The sequence below is a fragment of the Brachycentrus maculatus genome, unplaced genomic scaffold (assembly GCF_059751285.1).
Source record: "Brachycentrus maculatus isolate JH-2025_06_01 unplaced genomic scaffold, ASM5975128v1 h1tg000122l, whole genome shotgun sequence".
NCBI classification, from domain to species: Eukaryota; Metazoa; Arthropoda; class Insecta; order Trichoptera; family Brachycentridae; genus Brachycentrus; species Brachycentrus maculatus.
In genome coordinates, this window is record NW_028280875.1 from 634,313 (window position 1) to 655,441 (window position 21,129).

The window sequence follows — 21,129 nt, forward strand, 5'->3', positions numbered from 1 at the left end:
TTTATTTTACGTTTTAATTTTTAAATCAAACACAGATTTTTTGAGTCTACTAAGTTGTATTTTATTAACAAAAACACATAATTTCGCCTAGTTATGGCATTTTCAAACGAATGTCACAATGAAACAATTGTCACAATATAAATTTTATATGTGTTTTTGTTAATTAAATACAACTTTGTAAACTCAAAAAATCTGTGTTTGATTTAAAAATGAATACATAAATTAAAATGGAGTTCTACAAATTAAACGCGAAATCAATACACAATTCATTTTTACCCCATTTGGGGTAATTTACACCGGTTCCCCGACCGCTGGTATAGGGAGTTAAAACAAGTTATAATATTTATTTATTTAAACTTCATGTATAGAAAAGAAATAAGTACATTGGTGAGCTTTTTGCTAAAAATCAATATCTTCCAACCAATTATTGATTGGTTTACTCAGACCGTAGATACCCCCATTGTGCTAAGCACGTCGGGCCACTGTTGACAATTCACTGTGGGCATTGTCCTTTCTAGGGGCATTGTCCAGGAGAGTGAAATGCCCTATGACTCGCACGGCGTAATACGAGTGTAACTCCCGGGCCGAGGATCGACGTCCTTTTAATTCGCCCGTAAGATATCTTTATTATTTCCTCGAATGTCCAATCTTAATTTAGAGGTCCGTTGGCGTTGTCATTTCAAATTAACAACGACGTTACTATCAACACCTAACGGACAACACAAAGGAACTCGAATTAAATGTTATATCGTTACATTTCAACTGATGATAATAACAATAAATAACACGTGTTACATTATTGCGAAGCGTTAAAGAAACTGTTAAAAATCCCTTCGCTTAAAAAACATCGCATACTTTCGAAATTGGAGGGATCTCCAATTGACATATTATTATTGCTCACTCCTTTTAAGAACGTCATAAATCAAAAATCGTAAATTTTCAGTTGTGCATGTTTTGGGAATGCCCAAAAAATGTACTATATCCCAGCAAAAGAGGCATTTTTTAAACTTAATATTTACCCGCTACAGGGCAGAAAATGTTGTTTTTGCATTTTGAAGAAAAGGTATTGTTTAATATTTTTTTTAAATATATACGCTAAATATTTTTCAAATATAGAAAAAACCTTCAGGTTTTACCTAAAAAGATCTGTTCCACAGTAAAAAGTTCAATAAGTGGCTTGATATTTATTTTTAATACATTGTGTTATTATATTTTTAAACTTTAAAAACGTTCTCCTGAAAAATCAAGTTTTTATTTATTTATGAAGTTCTTGAAAGGAGTGAGCGATATACAGGAATTTAAATCTTCTTTTTCAGATCATCTATCTATAGATCCTTCATCTTTCTTTAAATCTTCTTCTTCGTTATATTTCTATAGGTCTTCTGCACCATCTTTCTATAGATCCTGGGGATCTGTGTGTCGACTGGCAGCTATTTCTCCGCCTTTTCGGGGTCTGCCTGGGGGTCCCACGTTCTTGAGGGTTTCCTCGAAGGGCGATACGTGAAAGTCTGTCCTCTAACATTCTATTTACGTGTTTATTTCAGTATTGCCTTCGTTGTCGTGGGGACCGCACGATATTTTCCTTCTTTTTATTGCATTTGTTTGGGAATTATACCGCTTGTACATTAAAGACAGTAACGTTGACAATGATAAAAGCCAATTAAATAATTCCACAATTCTTTAACGTGGTCCGGATATAAATATTTCTTACGCGGTCTCGCAACGTGTTTCCGGTTATAGATCGAATTAATTATAATAATAATTACATGTAAACCATATTATTTTTTGACATCTCATCAAAGATGAAGAAGAATATGAAAGTCTGGGCATTTGCGGGACTGACGACCGTCACAGGCTGGTTTAAGCGATCACTTTACACACGTGTAACATTCACCAATTCTACCGATTATTGACAACCACACTACTCAAATTCTTGAAAGTTCTTTAAATATATAAACCAATTTTGAAACATTGTTCTTGAATCACCAGAACTTCACTAGAGACATCTATTGGTGAGATAAAAGGAAGCTTTTTTTATCAACCAGAAACTCTATTATCAGTATGTGAGGTCCGAATCCTGGACTGTTATCACACACATGAGAAAATTTCTCATGTGTAAACTATAGTTATGGTTTTTGGTAGAATTTTATATAAAATATTATAAAAAGAAATATCGATACAAAACTTGAATGTAATAAAGGTTTTATTCAAATAAATTGCGAATACTTTTCATTTAAATCTTGAAAGACTCGCGCGAAGTACTTGACCACAGTGTTTACTCACCCGATGACAGGACAATAAGAAAAACAACGCGATGTTTTTCTTGTGGAACAATTAAAATGCTTCACTAAAATACTTTGTATTCTCGCTAAAGGTAGGAGTCGTAATGAGACATTGTCGTTAATTTGGCAACGCTAGATTATCGAGTGTAGGATTTCTGGCTAATTTGTTTGAATAGATTTATTCAAATTGCCATTTTGTTCTAATTCCCACCCAATGGTGCATAGGGCACTGCGTCGTTTAGAAGCAGTGTTATCTTGATCGTTAAAGGATACACGAAGGAAAGGTGATCAGCCTTCCGCTTCAGGTACCAGTCCAGGGTCATATTAAATAAATATTACACTGGAAAATCACTAATATTTATTTTGACTCTCTTGGAAATCGAACCCGGAACCTCCAGCATGGTAGCCTAGCGCGCTAACCACTACACTATTTAGGCAGACAAAAAATATTACGCATTAAACCACTCAGATAGTGTACTATAAACGATTGTTCCGCACAGTGTGTGCCGCAGAAAAAAGTCTAGTTTTATGAAAAAAAAAACACAATTGCTTCAAATTTTGATTGCCTGTGCTTAGTTAAGAAGGCTCATTTTTTGCATTAAACATAATGTGTTAAATATAGCATGTCACCATAATATGGTAAATATGCATCTCTGAAATTTCTTAATTAAGTAGGTGTCCCTTGAATATAAAAAGTTTGCGGAACACTGCTATAGACTATGCGATCTTCTTTAAAATGAACTCTCTGAAAGTCTCTAATTTTAAATATGCTTGATGAGATGCAGATTACATAAATGAAGGAGTTTATCCCTACAATTCCAAAATCCAAATCCCCATATTCATCGTTAACCAATTTTGTTGAACGATAAAAATGGCAACTTTGTTTAGAGTTTGTTCCACTCGTGGAAAGCGCTAAATTGTAAGTAAATGATTGATTACTAGGTTAGTAATCAAACATTCGAGTGAAAAATGACTTTAATTATTTTTTACCCTCCTGGGAATCACACCCAAAACATTGAGTGCGAAAGCCAAATGCATTAACCACTATATACTAAGGGCAAGCACAGATCGGCTGTGCAAACTTAAAACACAGTAAGGGACATTTTTTAATGGCGTTTTTTGCATTTTGGACTACGTAGATTCTACTTACACTTTATAAAATAAAATAACTTTGTTAGAGCCACTTTTTTACTAATACAATTTAACCTACCGGTTTCAACAAGAACCTTGTCATCATCATGGTTTATATTAATTCAAAAACATTAAAATACTCTCACCAAAAAACTTCCAGACACTCAGACGTAAATGTTAAATATTAAATGTAAAATGCTGAACTTAGTATTTTTACGGATTATTTTATTTTATAAGTTTATAAAATGTGCCACAAAGTATCTGCGGAAAACATTCAAGAAAGGATTCTACTTAGTCCAAAAATGCAAAAAAAAACCTTTTAAAAAAAAAGTCCCTTACTGTCTTTTAAGTTTGGATAGCCGAGATGCCCTAGCTTAGTTGAGCTTGATTGAGGAAAATTGCTCACTCAATTTGGAAAACTTGGCATAATCAGGTATGTAAAATACTTGAAAGTGGCCAGGTGAGGAGTCGAGATAATCGGGGGATATGCATGAGGAGATGCATGAATGTGGAAGAAGCGAAGAAAGTTTGTAAAGACAGAACGGTGTGGCGTTCTGTTCTCTCTGCTAACCCCTTCGGGATGCGGCGTTCTCTCCCTCCCGTATGGTCCCGTTGTCCTGTTGCCCGTGTGCTCCTCACTCGTCCCCGTTTCCTTGAAGCCGTGACGTCAGAGAGGCGGCGTGACGTCACCGAGTGTGGCGCGAAATTAATATTCTAATTCTGGAAGACTGGAAGGGATCCGGATGATTTACGGGCGCGAGATGGTTATTTATCCCAGTGTGTACATTGTATACAGGACCCAGCAGTATATTGGGTTTAGTAGATGATACTCACAAAGGTTCGGGGTCACTTTAGGAAATATCTAGTAGAGCGACGTCGAAATAATACCGGCTGCCTCTTTCGTCAGTCTTATGTTCTTCATTGATATCGGTTGAGTGTCCAAATAGTCAGTCTTCTTCTCCGTCTTAGTCATCTAGTAATGACCCTTTAGTAGTAACCCTCAGTAAAGGGTTATGACCCTTGTGGAAGCAATGACTCTTCTCCGGTTATCCCTTGACTGCGCTGCAGTAGCGCTCCAACCACCGAGGTGCCTACTGCCGCATTAACTAGTCATTAAAAATAGTCATTTAAAATAGTCATTTAAAATAATCATTAAAAATATGGAATAATGAGTACTTAATCGATTATTTCATAATTATTACATTTTTTGACATTTCGACATAGATCAAGAAGAACATGGAAATCTAGGTAGGGCTTATGACCTGTCATAGGCTGGTTAAGTGATCACTTTACACATGTGCAACATTCACCAATTTACCCATGATTGACAACCACACTACTCAATTTTTTGGAACACCTACATGTGTCATTAACTCATGACACTGTACATGTGAGTTCACTAGAGACATCTATGTTTGGTTGGGATAGATTTAGTTTAGCAGAGACCCTATATTTGGATGTATGCAAGATCCTAACCGGATTATTTTACATTCTAGGAAACGCCTGAAAACATGAATTTATATTTTATGTAGCTTTTAATTTGACCAGTTAATTTATTACTGTTTCTGTCCGCCTCCGTAGTGTAATGGTTAGCACGCTCGGCTACCGTACTGGAGGTCCCGGGTTCGACTCCCAAGAAGGGTCAAATAAATATATGAGATTTTTTCACTCTAATATTTATTCAACATTACTTTGGACTGGTACCTGGAGCGGAGGTCTGATCACCTTTCCTTCATGTGTTGATGATCAAGATAACACTACGTTTATATGATGCAGTGCCCTATGCACCATTGGGGTGCGGAAGGGTTTGAATGAGTTAATTTATTCACAACATTTTAAAGTTAAAATGTGTCAAAAATGATCATCAAAGTTATATTAACAGGATTTGTGAATGAATACGCCTAAAAACTTCTCACTCTGAACCTCTGCCCTCGGTGTTGCCAGGTGATCGTGATTTGCGGCCAGACATTATTTTGATTAGAGGATTCGTGATTTATTTTATTTTATCTCGAATATATTTTTTTCTTCATTCCACTCGCTGAGATTTATTTATTACTATGTATAATACACGACGGTTTAGATCTGATAAAAAAAGATTGATGGATATTAAGTTTTAATAGTTTTAACAAAATCTGGTCTATTTTATTTGTTATTTTTTATTTATTTATTTCAAAAACATATCATATACATAAGTCATATATACTCGTACATATAATATTCCCGATGAGTAATTTCTATTTCTCATTTTGGGACATAGGATTAAGGTTAACAAGACAGGAATAAATAATAAAGTAACAAAAAAGTTTTTTTTTAAATAACCCAAACTAATATTAATACATGGCAAAATATAAAAACAATAAACAGGTATAATAAATAGGCACAATAAGCATATTTCAAAGAAATTAATGAGAAAACACAAGGTAAGGAGCATATTTAAAATAAACAAATGAGAAAATATAAAAAACATAAGGTAAAAACAAAATAAGAAAATATGACTAATCACATATCGCTCAATCCTTTCAAGAACGTCATAAATAAAAAAAACTTGATTTTTCAGGAGAACGTTTTTAAAGTTTAAAAATATAACACAATATATTAAAAATAAAGATCAAGCCACTTATTGAAGTTTTTTCTGTGCAACAGATCTTTTTAGGTAAGTCCTGAAGGTTTTTTCTCCATTTGAAAATATTTAATACGTTTGATAAAATAATTCAACAATACCTTTTCTTCAAAATGCAAAAACAAAATTTTCTGCCCTGTAGCGGGTAAATATTGAGTTAAAAATATGTCGTTTTTGCTGGGATACAGTAGGTACATTTTCTGGGCATTCCAAAAACATACACACCTGAAAATTGACGATCGTTGATTTATGAAGTTCTTGAAAGGAGTGAGCGATATATATATTTCCATAAAGTACCTTCTCAGATCGTTTATTTTGGATCCTCGAATGGGTTTTATTTTATATGTGTCAGGCAGCTGGTTAATTTGGGTATTAGCAATATAATGTAAGGACCTTACTCCAAATTTAGTGGTGTTTATCGGCCCCACATGTATTTTGTTATGTCCTCGTGTATTATGATTATGTGTATTGATATCCCAACATAGATGAAGAAGTTTTTATTGAGATGGGAATATGGAAGTCCGGATATTGAAAGGACTTATATTAGCCGGTTTAAAGGCAAGGAGTACGTTGGGAGAAGGATCGGGTAAGGAGTGGATTGAGAGCAGGGAGAGTATCTTTTAGTAATATTTATTTATTTATTTATTCAATGAATGTATTATGTAATAAAATAAATAAATAATCTTGAGATCAACAATTGAGATCTTGGACGTTCAAATTAGAACGCGTTCGGCCACGCTAGGGGCTAGACGTCTCTCCGCGCTCAATTTTTTTTAGAATATACATTGGGATTGTCTTTTTTAGAATATATCGGTAGTGTAAAGGCAAAGGGGTATATCTGTCTCAGACCAAATTTTACAGGAGAGCAAAAACAAACTTGTGAAATTAAATAACTCAATAAAACTAAATAAGTATTGCAATTACAGCTATATCCTTTTGCCAGATTATGGAATACACTATTTTAGACATTTTGTGGACCAAACTTAGAAAATGAAAGTTTTTACAGATAATGATTGAAAATATATTTTTATAATTATTTTTTAACTTCTTACCTTTCAATAACTCCTTTCTTTTCAAAATCATATATATTTATTTCGAAGAAAGTCTTATTTTTTCAATACAAAAAAGGTGTTTAAAAAAAAAACAATTTTGTCTAATGTTACCAGGGTTTCAAGAAAATTATGTTGCGATCTATATCGTATATTGGGTCGTAAGTTAATTAAAGTTTCTTCTAAGAACTTCAGAAATGAGGACATTGGGGTGCATAACCGGAAACACGTCAAGAGACCGAATAAGTAACACGGAAATTGGGAAAATGTGTAGTACGGAGGATATAGTCAGATGGGGAAGAGAGCGAAGACGATTCTGGAATGCCCATATCATTAGAATGCAAGAAAATGGACTGGCTCGCATCGCTCTTTGAGAGAACCCAGACGGAAGAAGAGACCACCCGGAAGACCTCCAAAGTGATGGTGTGACAGCTGCCAGTCCACGTTACAAGAAACGGATAACGGAACAAACAGATCCGAGGATCCATAAGAAAGAAGAAGAAAAATTATTTTGTATAATCTTTAAGTGGAGCGAGTATTTATTTTATTTGATTCATTTCACTTGTATTTTCAGATGGCAGACGTTTGCACCGAGATGCTGGAGAAGCCATGTGGCAACATGGACGACAAGATGGCTTCGACGTATGAGGTCGACTACAAGAGAAGGGGTAGTTTAAATCACATTTTTATTTCGTTATTTATGTTTTATTTGGTAAATACCACCGTATGTGAAACTAAGTCTAAATTTTGGAGTTATGTCCTTGGGACGTTATACGTTACGTCCCTGTAAATACACACACACACACACACACACATACACACATATATATATATATATATATATATATATATATATATATATATATATATATATATATATATATATATATATATATATATATAAATATATATTTTAAAGAAAGTCGTAAAAAATGTATGTAGAGCCTTAATGAAATCACTTTTTTTAATATGCATGACCCTGACCCCGATAAGCAATGACCTTGGGAGGGTTTAGAACCCCTTATTAACTAACGATGAAAAATAAGTAAATTTACCATTTTATATATTGTTAAGGGTTTCCGGTGGTCCGCTACGAAAACCTCGTAGCTGACAGTGACAGTCCCCTCCCCCCGCCGCCCCGCCCGGCTCCTCTGCTGGAGAGGAAGCCCTACGCGCACAGTCCGGCCCTGTGGCCGAGTGTGGCCGTGCCGGGAGAGGCGACCTTCGACTTCAGTAAGTACTTCTTATTTTTCGCATCATTTTAAGTGTGTCCAAATCCTTGTTCACAAATTTGGGTTTTTACACATGGCAGTTATTTTTACACTTTAACATCTTAACGTAGATGCTATTTATGTTCAGTTACATAAATAATAATATCTAATATGAGAATATGTATGTCTCGGTATTTACAGGGCTCACGACCTGTCATGAGCTGGTATGATCTGTCTGAAACTCATACATGAAGCGTCGTGTGAATTATGTCATATTAAAAAAGAGTGTCTGCTTAATAAAAGCTTTCTCAATCCAACAAAGATGGCTGTTGTGAATTCATATGTACTACCATATTTTTCTCGATCTATTTTGAGATGGATAAATGTAAAAATAACTAAACAATAAGTGAAGAAACCCAGATATATATATATATATATATATATATATATATATATATATATATATATATATATATATATATATATATATATATATATATATATATATATATATATATATATATATATATATATATATATATATATATATATATATATATATATATATATATATATATATATATATATATGCTTATGATATAAATGATTCATTCGTTGCTTCATGTGCGATGTCGTTTAAGTGTCTGTAGTTGATTTGAGGAAAGTTTTTTTAAAAATTTTATATTATTAAAATCGTAACACAAAATCCGCTTATTGCAATTACATACACACTTACATTTTGTTAACATATGTGACCGCACAATTATTGCTTTGAATACTAAAAAACGTCTTCATTATTCCTCTTCTCCAGCTGCCCAGAGTGTGCGCACGTGGTTCACTGCCTACCCCGGCCGGACAGAGTACGAGCAGAGGATTTCAGCCCCCGGCCTGGCGCTGTGGAGGGGCTCCCAGGCCTACAGGGAGCCCAGACCGACCTCCAGGAGGAGAAAGGACGATCCCTTCATCTGAGGATTATTGAATAGTGAAATTTAAAAAAAAATCGTAAAATAGGGTAAGTTTAAACCTACTGTCGTCCAGTTAAAGCCATCATATCGCTCACTCCTTTCAACAACGTCATATATCAAATATCGTCAATTTTCAGATGTGCATGTTTTCGGAATGTCCACAAAATGTACTACATCCCAGCAAAAGCGGCATATTTTTAACTTAATATTTACCCGCTACAGGGTAGAAAGTGTTGTTTTTGCATTTCGAATAAAAGGTATTGTTTAATTTACTTTTTTAAATATACTAAATATTTTTCAAATGGAGAAAAAACATTCAGGTTTTATCTAAAAAGATATGTTGCACAATAAAAAGTTCAATATTTATTTTTAATACATTTTATTATTCTTTTAAAATTTAAAAACGATCTCCTGAAAAATCAAGTTTTTTGATAATATGACGTTGTTGAAAGGAGTGAGCCATATTATCTAGAAAATTACTATCCCTCTAGACCTACGTGTCGAAAATCCCAAAGCGAACGCAGCCACCTTCGTTAGACATGACGAGATTTTCAATGTCTATTCATATCAGCACTTACCTGTGTAATATTTCATGAATCGTCTCTTGTTTATTTCATTTTATATTGTTCGATTCGACACTCACGAAGTTCTGACAATCATGATCGACAAGCGGTTTAAAATGCCAAAGTCTTTAAAAAATAAATGTCGGGAATCAATTTTATTGTTATCAATAATATTATGTTATATTTTTTATAGTTAAACACTTAATAATTTAATTTTAATTTCATTACACACTAGTTTCGTAAACTAACAGATGTTTTCATCTACAGGTGAAAAGTAAAAGAAAAAGTTCTACTTTTCACCTGTAGATGAAAAATGTGTTTAGTTAAAAAAAATGTAATTCCACAAAGTTAATGGTAAATCAATATATAATATAGGTACATATTTAGTTTGAGTGTTATCTTAAGTATGGTACCCCAGTCATGAACAATATTCGATAAAAAATATCCTTTCATTACATTGAACAGAGACAGCTAGCAAACAAAATGACAGATAACAGACAGTCGTGGAAGCGTTTGAAATAATTTGGCAATGTAAAAATCAGACCTGTTCAGAGAATTGGCCCGAGAGTCGTAAATTTGTGTCATTGTAAATTACTCTAATTCAATATAGCTTTGCATACGAATTCAAGAATCGTATCGACTTAATATTAACAAAATTAAAAAAAAAAAGAATAGTTTCGCGATATTATCGTAACTGAAATTTGTCAGGCTAATTTTTATGTTTGCGAATGGGACAAAATTTTGCACGAAACGCCATTTTAAACTATGATTAATGCCCGAAATCGAAGCGAGATGCCCCCATTTTGCTAGGATTTGGAAAAACGATCATTTTAAAATTTGCAAATCGTGCGGTCACGACTTGTAAACAAACAAACTTTACGATTGTACTAATTACACGATGCATGAACGTACACAAATTAGCTCAAATAAAGAATTAGTTTTATTGGTATTTAATGAAAATCCAGATAAAGGTTTTAGTATATACAAAACGTTTTATTTATTTACTAGACATTACTTCCAAAATATTTTAGTTTTGCTGTTTTGTGCTTGAAGAGGAACGTGGACAAACATACATATTTTTACATTTTTTATCATTTTAATATTGACGTTTAAATCACAGGTTTTGTGTAAAAATTCAAAAAGCTAACCTTGTTGAACGCCTTGTTTCTTTCTCTATATCTCTTTTGCCCATTATTTATTTTTATAACAATGTTATTTGTTTGTTAGAGCTAAAATCTCTCGTGAACGAGTGGAGGCTTAATAATAAAAATAAAAAACCTTGTTTTACAAGAACAAAATTTATCTCGCGAGCGAGTTCTAAAGATGGATTTGTTTGCATACGGATGCATTTGGATGGAAATGAGAAATAAAATGTATATACCTACCTACGTTTTTTTTGGAGCACACTTGTATTTTCGTTTATAATATTATAAAAATAAACACGATTACGAATCTATGTCTTCAAATAGCGTAACCTGTTTATAGTCTCGGGGAAGGTTGAAGAAAATCAACTTTTCCACACTTCCAGACATAATTCCGCATTCCGAGACGATAAATTACCGTAAATTACACAGAAAAAACATTAAAAACTAACTATTTGAAATTAATTACGCCAAATTTACGACATTATTTGGGGCGAGCGTGAAATTTTCAAGGTTAAAGGCGATCTTAGGGAATCGATGATGGATCTCGGTCATTTATTCAAATACAAATTTAGAATGGAACGTACCAGTAAAGTTACATTTAAACGACGCTGACGCGAAAATGATTATTTACATTTTGACGTAATATCATTTAATGTTACGAGATCTTTCAATATATTTTTTAAAGTTCTCAATGACAAGCTAAAAATAAGGTATAACCCGTCATTCATCTACGTCTTGAACAGTCCCGTTATTCGTTCAACTTTCTAATTATATCGATTCGACATACATATGGACGTATTCAGTTTTCCCGTGAAAAATTGAATGTTGAAGCGAATTCCTTCCCCCATGGAGTCTACTCTCATCCTAAAATACTTTTATTTCTTAAAATCTATTGTGGCACGTGTTTCGATGCATTCCCCATCATTTTCAAACACCGTATATGAAGCTAAGCTACATTTTAAAATTGTATCTTTGGGATGTTGAAGGATGAAGAGGGGGAATGAGCTTTTTTTTATTTGTATTGATTTATATTTTTTTTGTTGGAAACATGAACAATAGGAGGGAGGGTTTTGTCATTTTCATATTTGAAATTATGAGCTTATTATCAATTATATTAATTTCTATAGTTTCAAAATGTTGCAGTTTATGACTTTTCTTATAATATTTTTTTTTAGGATTTCTGCGTTATGTTGTCTTTCTATCTATTAGATCTGTTATCTATTGAATGGTTGGCGAACTCTGAAAATATATTATTTCTTGTACATAATTTATGTTCGTACTTACCAAGAAAAATTCATAATAAATTTGGATAGATATTACCACAAAGTGTCTGTCGAATCAACTAATGAAAAAAAATGTTTGTATCAATAAGAAAAGATTACGGAAATTTGCGAATTAGTTGCGAGTACCTACCGTGTTGTCTTTCCATCGCAACTCTAGCCTCTTCAGTGTTGCAACACTAAGCATTAAAATGAATAAAATTTCCGAATTTGAAAAAATGGAACGCGGCTATAAATTTGAACCGTCGAATCGCTTCGGCACGCTCCAGTTGAAGAAAATCGCCGCGGACGATGACAGTAGATAAAAAATAAATTTACCAGTTTGCCAAAATTCTGTTCCGTAATGTAGTATTATTTCCCCGCTTTACAAAAATAAACATATAATAGACGGCACGAAGACTTGCGTGATGCGGCCGTGCGGATCAATCGGTGGGATAATATAGCCGAGCTTGAATAAACATATTGTTTTGTGTATAATATTGTAATATTGTTTACCATCGCGTCGCGACGAGTCTTGGCGGGAAAGTTTCTCGTTTGGGTCTCGCAGTTGCAAAATGGCCTCCTATGTAACGGTCTACTCCGATCTGTACAGGGCTCATCCAATACGGACTAATTCGCCGTAAGTAATAACAAAAAGTATTAAAACAAATTTACTGTTGTGTTATGGATTATTACTACATTCAATTTATAGATTTCTGCTGAACTGCGTGTGTTCAACTCCAATAAACGTTTGGATGTTTTATTTATTTATTTATTTATTTAAACTTCATGTACAGAAAATAAAAAGTACATTGGCGGGCTTATTGCTAAAAAGCAATATCTTCCAACCGACCAAAGACGGACTAGTGATATTGATCAAAACGTTTGATACCATATATAGCCGTTTGCAATCAGTGGGCAGATAGTACTTGAACATTTAAAAAAACATAAATTACAAATTGACATTTAAAAAGAAACATAAATTAACAAAAGACGATAATAAGGAGGGCAAAGGAAGAAGGAATTTAGGGAAGGAGGTAGAGGGAGGAGGTTTGATGGACAGTTAGGATTCTAATGACAGATAGTAATGTCTCAGACGTTTTTAAAAGTTAATACATATTATTGTCTGATGTAAAAGATTTTATCAAAAAACTGAAAAACAATTATTAACAATTAGACAAAAAAGTATTCTAGGATTCTAATAATAAAAAATTCTTTTTTTTTTTTTTTCATTTTCAAAAAAGTGTCACATGGTTTAAAAAAATAAATGTAAACATGTTTAAATATTAAAATAAATAAAAAAAGAACCCAATGTGAATGAACTGAAAAAACACTTTATGGAAAGATATTTGTATTATATTTTCTCTTTTTTTCTTTTTAACATGCTTATTACCTTTTTTAAAAAATAAAGCCTATTTACTGAACCTTTAATTGCTATGGACCGAGGAAAACTTGGCATGATCAATATTTCGAATACTTGAAAGTGGAATGAGAAGATGTATGAATGTGGAAGAGGCAAATATTGTTTTCTCTTTGTTTACCCCTGTTAGGAAGCAGCGTGACGGTTAGTCAAATATTTGATTATTTTTTTAAATGCAATGAAAGATGATTTATAGAGATTTATCTTGTACTGGTAGATTTTCATAGTATACAGTTAGTACGTCTTGCTGACGTCTCGGATTCCATTGCAGCATCCATCATTTGTGCTAATCAGGTACTCACGGGAGGATAGAATGCCGAACTATTTTCGCTGCTTTCAGATGCCGACCGGAGCACAGATACGCCGACATTCAGGGAAACTGGCTGAAAGATGGCGGAAAACAACCGGAGGTATATTGTTGTCGTTGTTGGTTTTTTATGATAATACCGAAACATTTGATGTTTAAATAGTTTATATTTCATTTTCAATTTAAGTTTTACTTAGTAAATACTACCATTTCTTTTTACTTCAATATATCGAGTTTAACTTAAATAAAAAATTAATTGATTTTAGCACAAAATGACTGCCGAATCAATTAATGAAACCTTTATATTTCTTCTGACCCTTTTTTGTTTCGATTTGATTATCAACATATAACAATAGGTACCATTTTTTCACAAATATATAATAAAATAATAACTTTATAGTTTTTCTTTATATATAATATTTTACTATTGACCGGGTTTCCTCGTTACCGACATCATCAGACTAAAGGGAGGCTAAGGGCGAACAAGTTGAAAACCATGATTTTATATAAGTTGTTCTTTATATTGTTATATTTTAAGAGGGTGTTCTTTTTTAATACATTTTATTGTTTTTAACCATTTTACAAAATTAAGAATATATACATGTTACAATTTTCATAAAATTAACCCTTGATCATATACCCATTCTTTATTTTGCCTTTGTTTCATTTTTTTGACCTCTAACCTCCGTCGGCAACAAATCGTTCACTCCTTTCAAGAACGTCATAAATAAAAAATCGTCAATTTTCAGTTGTGCATGTTTTCGGAATGCCCAGAAAATGTACTATATCCCAGCAAAAGAGGAATATTTTTAACTTAATATTTACCCGCTACAGGGCTAAAAATGTTGTTTTTGCATTTTGGAGAAAATGTATTGTTTTATTTTTTTTAAATATATTAAATATTTTTCAAATAGAGAAAAAACCTTCAGGTTTTACCTAAAAAGATCTGTTGCACAGTAAAAAGTTCAATAAGAGGCTTGATATTTATTTTTAATACGCTATGTTATATTTTAAAACATTAAAAACGTTCTCCTGAAAAATCAAGTTTTTTGATTTATGACGTTCTTGAAAGGAGTGAGCGAAATGTAAAATAAGCAAGGTGAATAATAGATGCGATTTCCATCTTTTTTTTTTAAATTTCACATTAAATGAGGGACATGCTGTGATAACGTCTTATCACAACACATATACGAGTACGTTACGTACATATGTATGTCGGTACGTTTGCAGTTTAGTAGAGAATGTTAAATAATATAGAGTGTAGTGCATTCCTCTGTGGTTTTATTAAGGAAGAAGTGATTTACGGCTTGTTTTGTGACAGACAGGACAGGTTAAATAAGATGAACATGTTAAAAATAATAATTCAGATTTATTACGGCCACCCACGCTGGCTACCAATTATAATTGTCGCGTTTGTAGATTAGGTAGAGTGAAGTAATAGGCGCTCAGTGCCGGATCTCCTCCCAAGAAGAGACTATTCACGTATTTATCATATAGGTGTATTTTTAAAGGTTTGGGTTTAAACTGGCAAAATTGTTTCTACAGACTGTCAATTTGACAGTTGACAGTTGATTTTTAGTCAGAACGTTTTGCCATTTCACCATGAATAGACTGAATGACCATTACGCGCGTAGTAGGTTCGGTGAATGGGCCGAAACAATATTCAGCTTGATCCTCTTTTCCAACGCAAAATTTTGCTCACCGGTGAGGAACAATTTTTGGTTAAATGGCTATGTCGATAAGTGGAATTGGAGAAAATCCAGAAGCCTTTGTCGAGACACCCTGACATCCATTAAAATGTCACTGTTTGGTGCGCTTTATGGGCAGGTGGAATCATTGGCCTATATTTCTTTAGAGACGATACTATCCAGATTGTTACAGTCTATAGAGAGCGCTACAGAACCATGATTACTGACTTCTTCGTACCTCAGTTGAATGGCATTGATGTTATAGAGCTGTGGTTTCAACAAGATGGCGCAACATGCCACACGGCTGGTGCCACCATCAATTCATTGTTGGAAATTTGAATTTGTATACCTCTAAAAAGAACACCCTATATATACCTTTGTTAAGATATTCCTTCCGTAATATAATTAAGATATCCGCCTCCGTAGTGTAATGGTCAGCACGCTCGGCTACCGTTCTGGAAGTCCCGGGTTCGATTCCCAAGGGGGGTAAAATAAATATAGGTGATTTTTTCACTCTAATATTTATTCAATATTACCATGGACTGGTACCTGAAGCGGAGGGCTGATCACCTTTCCTTCATGTGTAAACGATCAAGATAACACTGCGTTAATATGACACAGTGCCCTATGCACCATTGGGGTGCGGATAAGGGTTTTATTATTATTAAGATATTAATTTAAAAAATTGATATAAATAATTGCATTTTCCGTAACTACATGTAAATTTTGCTAAGAATATGAATCAGTTTTAAAATGGTAATTGAAAATGAAAAGCCACAAGTTATGTTCAAGTAATCTACATTACGTAGTTAAATCCATAACTTCCGTATGGAATACCTACCATGAAAATCCTAGATCCGCGCCTGTAGACACCGGATGTAGCTATCATATCATTAAATGTTTCATCTTATCAAAACGATGCAAGATGTTTTCAGGAAATAAATATCCGTGAAAATGTTTTTTAATTTTTATTTTTCAAACGACATCAAATCACAACATTTTGAGTGTGTCCAGAAATGCTTGTTCACGATTCTGGGTTTTCTCCACTTAGGGGTTATTTTCTCAACATAGAAGAAGAAGAATATGGATGTTTGGATATTTAAAGGCTTGTGAGCTATCATAGTCTTGTCACGCCTGCAAAAACCAGCTTTTGAAAGATCATAAGCGCTGTAAATACCCAGACTTACATATTCTTCTTTTTCTATATTAATGTCAAAACAAATGTATTTAAGAGGCCACTTTAGTCACCTCTAAAACCAGCGAATGACAGGTCGTAAGCCCTGTAAATAACCATGTCAATAACGTAGGTATCTTTTGTATATTGGATATTTAAAATAATATAAATACAAAAATTCTCGAAAAAATTAACAAATAACGACATTAAATAAAATTGACATATATTCTTCTTCTTCATGAACCCTCTCTCCTCCACTGCTGGATATAGATCGCTTTCGTATCCTTCAATTTTCTTCGGTCGGATTTACATTTTCAAAGAGTTTTCATTTTAATTGAATTAAATTCATATATCGCTCACTTCTTTCAACAACGTCAAATATAAAAAAAAATGATTTTTCGGGAGGGAAGTTTAAGAATACAATGTAATGTATTAAAATAAATATCAAGCCACTTATTGAACTTTTTACTGTGTAACATATATTTTTAGGCTAAATCTGGAGGGTTTTTCTCCATTTTAAAAATATTTAGTGTATTTAAAAAAATATATTAAACAATACCTTTTCTTCAAAATGCAAAAACAATACTTTCTCCCCTGTAGCGGGTAAATATTAAGTTAAAAATATTCAGCTTTTGCTGGTATATAGTACATTTTCTGGGCATTCCGAAAACATGTACAACTGAAAATTGACAATTTTTGATATTTGACGTTGTTGAAAGCAGTGAGCGATATGCGTAGAGTTTCATTTCAATTTTATTTCATTTCAATTTTTCACGAATAAAATAATAAATCAAATAAATAGTTTTTTTTTACATGAGCACCCATTATATTTCATTACGTTCGTAAAATTCATTATGCTCGTAAAATTAACGATTTAAAGATTAAAACGCACATTATTGTTCAAGTTTTTTAAAACGACTTTGCTCTTCGCGAGACTTGAAAAACAGTTAACATTCAAATTTTGCATGATAATAGATTGGCGAATATTTAGGTTAAACCGTAACGGCTTTTCGCTTTTCCGATATTCGCACGTTGCACGAACGTCATCCATTTGCACGCTAAACTGTCACCAGTCTCCATTACGACGGGAATCACGAGACGGTCGCGATGCTTCGGGTCCGAGTACATCGATAACCGAATCAAAGTAGAGTTTAATTCAGGAATCAAAAGCTTCTTGGTATTGTTCTATTGTAAAATTCTATATGGTAAAACCCTGACATAAAGATTGGCTACAAAATTAAAAAAACTTGTGTGCGACCCATCATGACATATGGGTTCGATTGCAGAGCGGACACCTCAGTAACAAAATACGCGTTAAGAGTATCAGAAATGAAAGACTCTAAGGAGCATATCTGGCAAGAGTCTACAAGATAGAATAAGTAACACCAGGATAAGAGTAATATGCGAGATCGAAGATGTCGTTAGGTGGGAAAGGCAACGAAGGAGACAATGGTATGCGTACGAGTATGTGAGGTGAATGGAACTATCCAGACTCCCCCACATTGCACTGCACGGCCAACCCCAAGGAATACCACCAAAGAGATAGATTGAGCTGGGAATCGACATCGCAGGAGGCTAATCCCTCGCGACGATTACGCGACGCCAGCTGAGCAGTCAAGCGTCTACCCAACTACGCATCGACGCCTGTCACAAATTAAATAAAAAAAGGGAAATATAAGTGCCTATGTGTTTTTTTATTAGTCACAAAAATCTTCAATTTCATACTATTTTTGTGAGCCTGAATAGATCATTATTAGAAATAGGTGCAAATTGTGGTAGAGTGGATTCATACCCAGTGACTCTGACTCAAGATTCCGCGACACTAACCACCGGACTACAACCCGACACTATACATATATTGTCGTTAAACGATCGATATGCAAGTGCCTTGTGCGGGGCTTGTTTTGTAATTCACGCCTAGAATTGGCAAGGTTAAATGTAACAACAAGCGGTAATACAAAGCGAAGGTTCTAGGATAACACTAACGAGTTGTTTCAATTAAAAGTGAATTCAGAATGCGGCGGAAAGTTTCCTAGTTAATGTTTTGCTGTCAAAACACTGGAGATGTTTAGTCTTTCCAGGCCACGACCGTCATTCCGAATAAACTTTTAGCAGGGTATATATATAATCTACTGAAAAGTAAGGTTGTGTAACAGGTGATTAGGTTTAAACTAGCAAACTAACCATCACGCCACATTCCGCAGGAGAAGGCTGAAAGATTAGGACGCCATACCAATCTGTCTTTGCAAACGATCTTCGCCTCTTGCACATTCATGCGTCTTTTCGTACATACATTCTTCTGCTTCTTCGTTCCATGTTCGCTCCCTAGGTGGAGCATATGGCCAACACGAGACGTCTCCAAGTCACTCTGTCACGCGCCATCTCCTTGGCTTCCTCCCAGGTCAGTCCAGCGTCTCGAAGTTCCGCTGAGTATAGTCGGTGAATGGTCGTCAGCGGCCTATGCTCATACATACATACCCGACGATTATTTGGACTCTTGACCTTACCACACCTTAGTATTTTAAATACTTGTTAATGACAAGTTTTTCACGGTATTCTTCTGCTTCTATTACCAAGCACATTCGCCTCATAAATTTGTTTCACTATTCCTTCTTCACTCATCCGTTTCACATGCCCAAACCATCTCAATACACCTTTCTTAATTTTATCGATAATGTCTCAAAGTGTGATTTGAAACATCATTAGGTACCTACTTTAATAGTTTTAATAAAATGCAAACATGGTGGTAGGTATAAATTGATTACACGCATAGATTGGTATTTACCAGGTGTGGGCTAGCATAATCTTGGTCGTTGCCTTGGTGTATTATATTAATATTTTCCAATCTTTTTATATTAATATTTTCCAATCTTTTTATGCTAATATTCTTCAATCTTTTCATATTAATATTTTACAATCTTTTTATGTTGATATTTTCATGTAGACTGTTTTTTTTTAATTTCAAGTTACTGTGGAGTGATGAGGAACGGGCAGCATTCCTCAGGAGGGCCAACAGAGATTTTTTCTGGACATCCACATACACAGACCACTACTGCAAGGACATCTTAAATGCTGGTCAGTTATATGAAAATTAGGGACATATAGTATGTTTTTATATTTACGTAAAATGAAAAAAAAATAATTATGAAATGGGGTCTGAATGATGGAAAAATTACGTGGAAAGTGTTGTTTTTGCATTTCGAAGAAAAAGTGTTGTTTAATATTTTTTTTTAAATATACTAAATATTTTTCAAATGGAGAAAAAAACCTTCAGGTTTTACCTAAAAAGATCTATTATTAGATTAAAACCAGTATTTTTAGCTTTTCCACTTTATTTTTATTTGACCAGCGACCGGGTTTCGTCGTTACCGACATCATCAGACTGGTCGACATCATCGACATCATCAGACCAATGCAATTCCATCACGAAGTGTCAGTGAATAATATAAATCTACTAAAAAGATCTGTTCCACAGTAAAAAGTTGAATAAGTGGCTAGATATTTATTTTTAATACATTGTATTATATTATTAAACTTTAAAATCGTTCTTCTGAAAAATCAAGTTTTTTATTTATTTATGGCGTTCTTGAAAGGAGTGAGCGATATGTACTTAAAATAAATTATTATTTTACACAACAATTATTACATGTATTTTATTTATAATTTACAAATCGGCTAAGACCGTAAATAAAGGGAAAAAAATATAAATTTATTATGTAAGAAATAAGATAAATGTATATATATTTTTATCTTGATGTATAATATTTTCCGCAGTCCTTGAAAAACCCAGAGGAAGGCAGTCCACAAAATGCGTCAAGAAGAAGAAAGTTGTCAAAGTGGAGAAGAAGGCGCAAGAGGAAACCAAAGATGAACAATGTAAAGTTAGAGAAGCAAAAGATGAAGGCAAACCGCATAAAGATAACGAAGAAAACGAGCTGATGAAAGCCATGAGAGGAATTTTCGAGAGGGACCCCAAGAGGCTGGTCAGACATCCGCTGGATACGCATAAAAGAAGTAAGAATTTGTATTTTGTAGGCATTCATTTGGTAGATATTTATTTATTTATTTATGGTTTACAAGTAATAAAAAACACATTACAAGAAATGAAATACAGTGCAATACAAATCGTTTAAATAATTTCATTAATTAAATGAGAACACAACAAACTCACAAAAACAAGTAAAAGTACAAGTTAAATACACATCGCTCACTCCTTTCAACAACGTCATATATCAAAAAACTTGATTTTTCAGGAGATTGCTTTTAATGTTTAAAAATGTAATAAAATATATTAAAAATAAATATTAAGCCACTT

General features: G+C 33.5%; 1 protein-coding gene across 2 annotated transcripts in view; it reads left to right on the top strand.

Annotated features, from left to right (window-relative positions):
* The window catches only part of LOC148309483 (uncharacterized), a 42,436-nt gene that overhangs the window by 13,784 nt on the left and 7,523 nt on the right, over window positions 1-21,129 (top strand). Inside the window, exons 4-8 of one of the 2 annotated variants that reach the window (XM_088260030.1) lie at window positions 7,657-7,750; window positions 8,157-8,315; window positions 9,105-9,305; window positions 13,986-14,055; window positions 19,781-19,849. In XM_088260030.1, the coding sequence (XP_088116156.1) occupies window positions 7,657-7,750; window positions 8,157-8,315; window positions 9,105-9,262 (411 nt within the window). In that variant the 3' untranslated portion in view covers window positions 9,263-9,305; window positions 13,986-14,055; window positions 19,781-19,849. Of the gene's footprint in view, window positions 1-7,656; window positions 7,751-8,156; window positions 8,316-9,104; window positions 9,306-12,509; window positions 12,866-13,985; window positions 14,056-19,780; window positions 19,890-20,588; window positions 20,829-21,129 lie in introns of those variants that run through there. The other variant, XM_088260029.1, reaches the window with a different exon arrangement.